Raw genomic sequence first — 5,317 nt, 5'->3', positions numbered from 1 at the left:
AAGAGTGAAATAATAATGAGAACCGGGCTGAAGTAATAGTTCTGAATAAGTCTGCCAACATTTCTGAGATATGTATACCATTATCTCAGGGGGGGAAAAAATAGTGCCGTACTAATGTTGAAGTGGGACTGAAGATGTCAAATGGGTTGGCTTAAAAATATCCCTAAACTGCCTTTAAAACTGAACATTGGAGTTGAGTAAAAGTGAATCTGGATTTCCTGAATAGCACTGGGGCTTGAGAGTGCTGTCAGTATGTAAGCCAGTCCACCAACTTAAGACAGAAGTGTTGCGATTCCATAAATACAGTAGAACTCCATATGCTGAGTTTTTCAATTTCTTCTGTTAGAAAGTTTGGGGAAAAAAGGAAGACTTTGAAGTATTTTGTTTATACTAACAGAAGAGAAAAGTTCTCCTAAGAAAAAGCTGGTGGCAGGAGTGTAGAGGAGTAGCATATGGCATTAAAAGGGGCACAGCTGGAGGTAGCATTTCCATCTGAACATGATGTCAGAGCAGCTGACAGCCTGCCATCCCTCAGCCTTTTATTCTAACACACAGACAGGGAGTTAGTGTGTGCGGATCTGTGGTGGAGAAGGTATCATTCCTCTCTAACATCATCTCCACTTTGCATCTGTCTCTCTTAGTCTGCTTTTTTTCCACCGATGTAACAGACCTGGAGCCAGCAAGACTCAGAGGAAAAGCCTTAATCAGGTTTATGTGTCCTAAAGGTAGGAGTAGCAAGAGATTAGATTGAGCATATTTCTGTTTGGGTGTTTTGTTTATTTAATTTAAAAGAAAAAAAAAATCACATTTCTTTTCTAACCCAGTTTAGGAAATAATATATGCAATTGAGTTTTAAATGAACATCTTACTGGAGTTGAAAGTCTTGGGCTTGTTTAGTTTTGATTTTTATCCCTTTTACTTGAGCAAGTAAATAACTTTAATACACAGAAATATTTCAAGTTTTGAAATGTGAGGAAAGGCTTTGAAATATTGCTTTTTGAGATCAGTTTGGATTAAAAAATGCATTTGTTGTTGTTAATTGCTCTTTAGATCCCTTTTGCTTTGGGCAGGGGGGGGGGAGAAATAGTAAACTGTCTGGAATCCAGCATTCAAACTTATATGAGAAGATTATTCTAGTTAAGAAGCTAGATTGTTGTGTAATTAATTCCACTGTGAAACTTTATTCTTCAGCACATTCAGCAGCACGACTGAAACATACAGCTGTAGTGCTTTTGAAACCGAAGGTTTTTAAGAAGAAAACAAAACAAAACAAAAAAAACCCCCAAACTTTTGTCCCCAGGAGAATAGTTTGACTGGTTTCCTCATTTCTCTTTCGAATATATATTTAAGAGATCTTTTATTTCAGCATAACAATAATTATTTGCAGGAGTTTTTGTGTTAGCGACTAATTTAGAACTTGTAGATCTGAGCTGCCTGAATTGGCCAGACAGCTGTAATCGCACTGCTCTATTCTTAATCTCTTTATCTGGGCAGCAGCTGCCATATGGCCACAGTCAGCTGGATCAGATGTTTATAAGCTTCCTTCTTCGTCCCTCTCTGTCCTCTCAGCCTCCTAATTTGATCACGGCTACCTTGTGAGCTGCCCTCCAATCTTTATTTTTAGCCCTCTCAAGGATTAGGATTGATGTTAGCTGTGGGGCACTTAAAGTGATTGTATTGTAAGCCTTGGTTCATTCTAGCTGTGGCATCTTGCAGAATGTGTTTGGGGTTAGGATGAAAGTTTTAAGTCTATCTTGGTCAAAGTGTAGAAGAAGGGGGAAATAATTTCTGAATATGAAATTATTGTGTATCCATTCCCAAAATGCACTTGCTGAGATGGATGGTGTGCACCCTGGCTTCTGGTCACAGGGAAGGGGAAGTCGTGTTTTCTTTATTTTTAAGGAGTTTACCCACTGCAATTGAAGCTTGACCCTTTGGACATCTTTGCCTTTTCTCTCCCTCCATTTTACCCTCTCTCACCAGAAAACAAAGGCAACAATGCATATTTGAAAGGATGGAAGCTAGTGGGAAAACAAAAATATATCAAGTTATGTTGAAACAAAGTATTTTCTGTTGGCTTGGGTAAGGCAGAGCCAGGGGGGAAAAAGTTTCCCTTTTTCTAGAAAGGCTTTTTTTTAAAAAAAGTTGAGCCTGTAAAGCTTTTGAGTTTCACTTAAGCATGGTGTGCCTTTATTTTTAAAAGTTTGAATTAATTTTAATGTGGAACTCATTTTGCCGTGCCGTTGGATCAAAGTTGAGATGACAATTTTCAGAGTTAAATAAAGCCTCTCTGGTTCCTAATGTTCTACAAGTACAGATTCTACAAAGAAATGTAATCATTTTTTCCCCCCTCAATTCATTTAAAAAAATCTTTGGATTTGTTCATAGTAAAGATGATCTTTTCCATCTGTTGGTGTAGTTCCTTCTGATCTCGTACATGTGTGCTATACCTGCAAATCTTAAGGCATTAACATCTGTTTTTATACACAGGGCTTTTGTTGTTGTAACACTGTGACTTTAAAAGTAAGTTGTTTGCTGATTTCCAAACTAATTATGAGATTTCATTTTTTTTCTTGATTCAGCCATGTGTGTGTGTGTGTGTGTGTGTGTGTGTGTGTGTGTGTTTAAACTGTGCTTTCTAAGTACAGTCAAATATCAAAAGTAATAAATTAAAAAGGATGGTTGAACAAGTTTTCTTGAATCTTCCAGAATACGTTAGGACTTTCCTTTGTTCATTATATGAGTTCCCTTTGCAATTAAAGCTACTTTGTAGGTTTTGTGGGACATAATTTGATGAGCAGCTTTAATTAAATTTGTGAAAGAGTTCAAAATTCTTAGTCTCAGTAAGAGATTGTAGTTAAATGAGGGCTTTTAAAACTTGACTGAAAGTTCAAGAAAGGTGGAGATGCAGCACAGACTGTTTGGCTAGCAAGTTCTGAAAGTGTATGTTTTTCTTCTTGCATTCAGGTCTTGTGCGTGTGATTTGGTAGTCCCTGGGTCATAAGCCTGATTAAAATTCAGGGACATGTACCTCGGCAGCCAGAGCGGAATTATTTTTTTTATATGGGGACTAGAGCGCTGAAAAGTTGTTCCTGTCTAGGCTCTAATGAGAAATTTCTGTTTTCCCAGGTTATGAAGACAGTATGGAGTTTCCAGACCACAGTAGACATTTGCTGCAGTGTCTGAGCGAGCAGAGACACCAGGGTTTTCTTTGTGACTGCACTGTTCTGGTGGGAGATGCCCAGTTCCGAGCGCACCGAGCTGTACTGGCTTCATGCAGCATGTATTTCCACCTCTTTTACAAGGACCAGCTGGACAAAAGAGACATTGTTCATCTGAACAGCGACATTGTTACAGCCCCCGCTTTTGCTCTCCTGCTTGAATTCATGTATGAAGGGAAACTCCAGTTCAAAGACTTGCCCATTGAAGACGTGCTAGCAGCTGCCAGTTATCTCCACATGTATGACATTGTCAAAGTCTGCAAAAAGAAGCTGAAAGAGAAAGCCACCACCGAGGCGGACAGCACAAAGAAGGAGGAAGACGCTTCAAGTTGTTCGGACAAAGTCGAGAGCCTCTCGGATGGCAGCAGCCACATGGCCGGCGATCTGCCCAGCGACGAAGACGAGGGGGAAGAGGAGAAACTGCACATCCTGCCCGGCAAAAGGGACTTGGCGGCCGAGCCTGGGAACATGTGGATGCGATTGCCCTCGGACGCCGCAGGCCTCCCCCAGGCTGGCGGCGAGGCCGAGCCCCACGCCACGGCAGCTGGGAAAACAGTCGCCAGCCCCTGCAGCTCCACCGAGTCTTTGTCCCAGAGGTCTGTCACCTCCGTGAGGGATGCGGCAGATGTTGACTGTGTGCTGGACCTGTCTGTCAAGTCCAGCCTTTCGGGAGTTGAAAATCTGAACAGCTCTTATTTCTCTTCACAGGACGTGCTGAGAAGCAACCTGGTGCAGGTGAAGGTGGAGAAAGAGGCTTCCTGTGAGGAGAGTGATGTTGGCACTAATGACTATGACATGGAACATAGCACTGTGAAAGAAAGTGTGAGCACTAACCCCCGGGTACAGTACGAGCCGGCCCATCTGGCTCCGCTCAGGGAGGACTCGGTGCTGAGGGAGCTGGACCGCGAGGACAAAGCCAGCGACGACGAGCTCATGACCCCGGAGGGCGAGCGCGTCCCGGTGGAGGGCGGCATGGAGAGCAGCCTGCTGCCCTACGTCTCCAACATCCTCAGCCCCGCCGGCCAGATCTTCATGTGCCCCCTGTGCAACAAGGTCTTCCCCAGCCCCCACATCCTGCAGATCCACCTGAGCACGCACTTCCGCGAGCAGGACGGGCTGCGCAGCAAGCCGGCCGCCGATGTCAACGTGCCCACGTGCTCGCTGTGCGGCAAGACCTTCTCGTGCATGTACACGCTCAAGCGCCACGAGCGGACCCACTCGGGCGAGAAGCCCTACACGTGCACGCAGTGCGGCAAGAGCTTCCAGTACTCGCACAACCTGAGCCGCCACGCCGTGGTGCACACGCGCGAGAAGCCGCACGCCTGCAAGTGGTGCGAGCGCAGGTTCACGCAGTCCGGGGACCTGTACAGGCACATCCGCAAGTTCCACTGCGAGCTGGTGAACTCGTTGTCGGTCAAAAGCGAGGCGCTGAGCCTGCCTGCCGTCAGGGACTGGACCTTGGAGGACAGCTCCCAAGAACTGTGGAAATAATCTCACCCGTCTATATAAATAATATATATACATATATATAAATAGATCTCTATATAGTCGTGGTACGGTCTAAAAGCAGTCTTGTTTCCTGGAACTAAAAAGTTGGGATATTAACTTGTTTTTGCACTTTAGACTAGCATGAGAATCTCACTAATTTAGCATTCTGATAAAAGCGACTTTAGAGCGCGTCGGAGACGTGTTTTTCCTTTGAGGGGTAGGGGAAGTAAGCCAATAAACCTGTTAATCAGATCGTCCTATCACAAAATGCTTTCCTAGGGCTTAATTTTGTCACCACTGCATTGTCTTTTGAGCTGTTTTTTTTTTTTTTTTCCCCCTGCAATTTTTTTTTTTTCTTTTGAAGTAGAAATTCCCTCCAGTTTTATTAGCCTCTTTATACATCTCAAATTGCATGAACCTTTTCTGGCTGTTGGAAACCTGAATGCTTTTAGACCCAAATGGAAAATTTCTGAAATGCTGGATTATCTATTTTTAAACAAGCAGTTGACTTAATACTTTCTGTGGCAACTTCTGGTTTTCTGACAGTTCCCAATGAGAGAAATTCTGAAAGTACACTGGGATCACTGGGACACTGTCTTGTGAAGGTT

At 43.6% G+C, this 5,317-nt stretch overlaps 1 protein-coding gene across 1 annotated transcript; it reads left to right on the top strand.

Annotated features, from left to right (window-relative positions):
• The first annotated feature begins 570 nt into the window (after positions 1 to 570).
• Positions 571 to 4,902, top strand: ZBTB18 (zinc finger and BTB domain containing 18). Its single transcript, XM_008572485.1, has 2 exons — positions 571 to 725; positions 3,130 to 4,902. Exons 1-2 carry the CDS (start codon positions 713 to 715, stop codon positions 4,710 to 4,712), a joined length of 1,596 nt encoding a protein of 531 aa, XP_008570707.1. The 5' UTR covers positions 571 to 712; the 3' UTR covers positions 4,713 to 4,902.
• Positions 4,903 to 5,317: the final 415 nt, after the last annotated feature.

Source organism: Galeopterus variegatus, unplaced genomic scaffold (genome assembly GCF_000696425.1).
Source record: "Galeopterus variegatus unplaced genomic scaffold, G_variegatus-3.0.2 Scaffold792, whole genome shotgun sequence".
NCBI lineage: Eukaryota > Metazoa > Chordata > Mammalia > Dermoptera > Cynocephalidae > Galeopterus > Galeopterus variegatus.
Note: the sequence above shows the minus strand (reverse complement) of the source record. Positions and strands in the feature narration are given on the sequence as shown.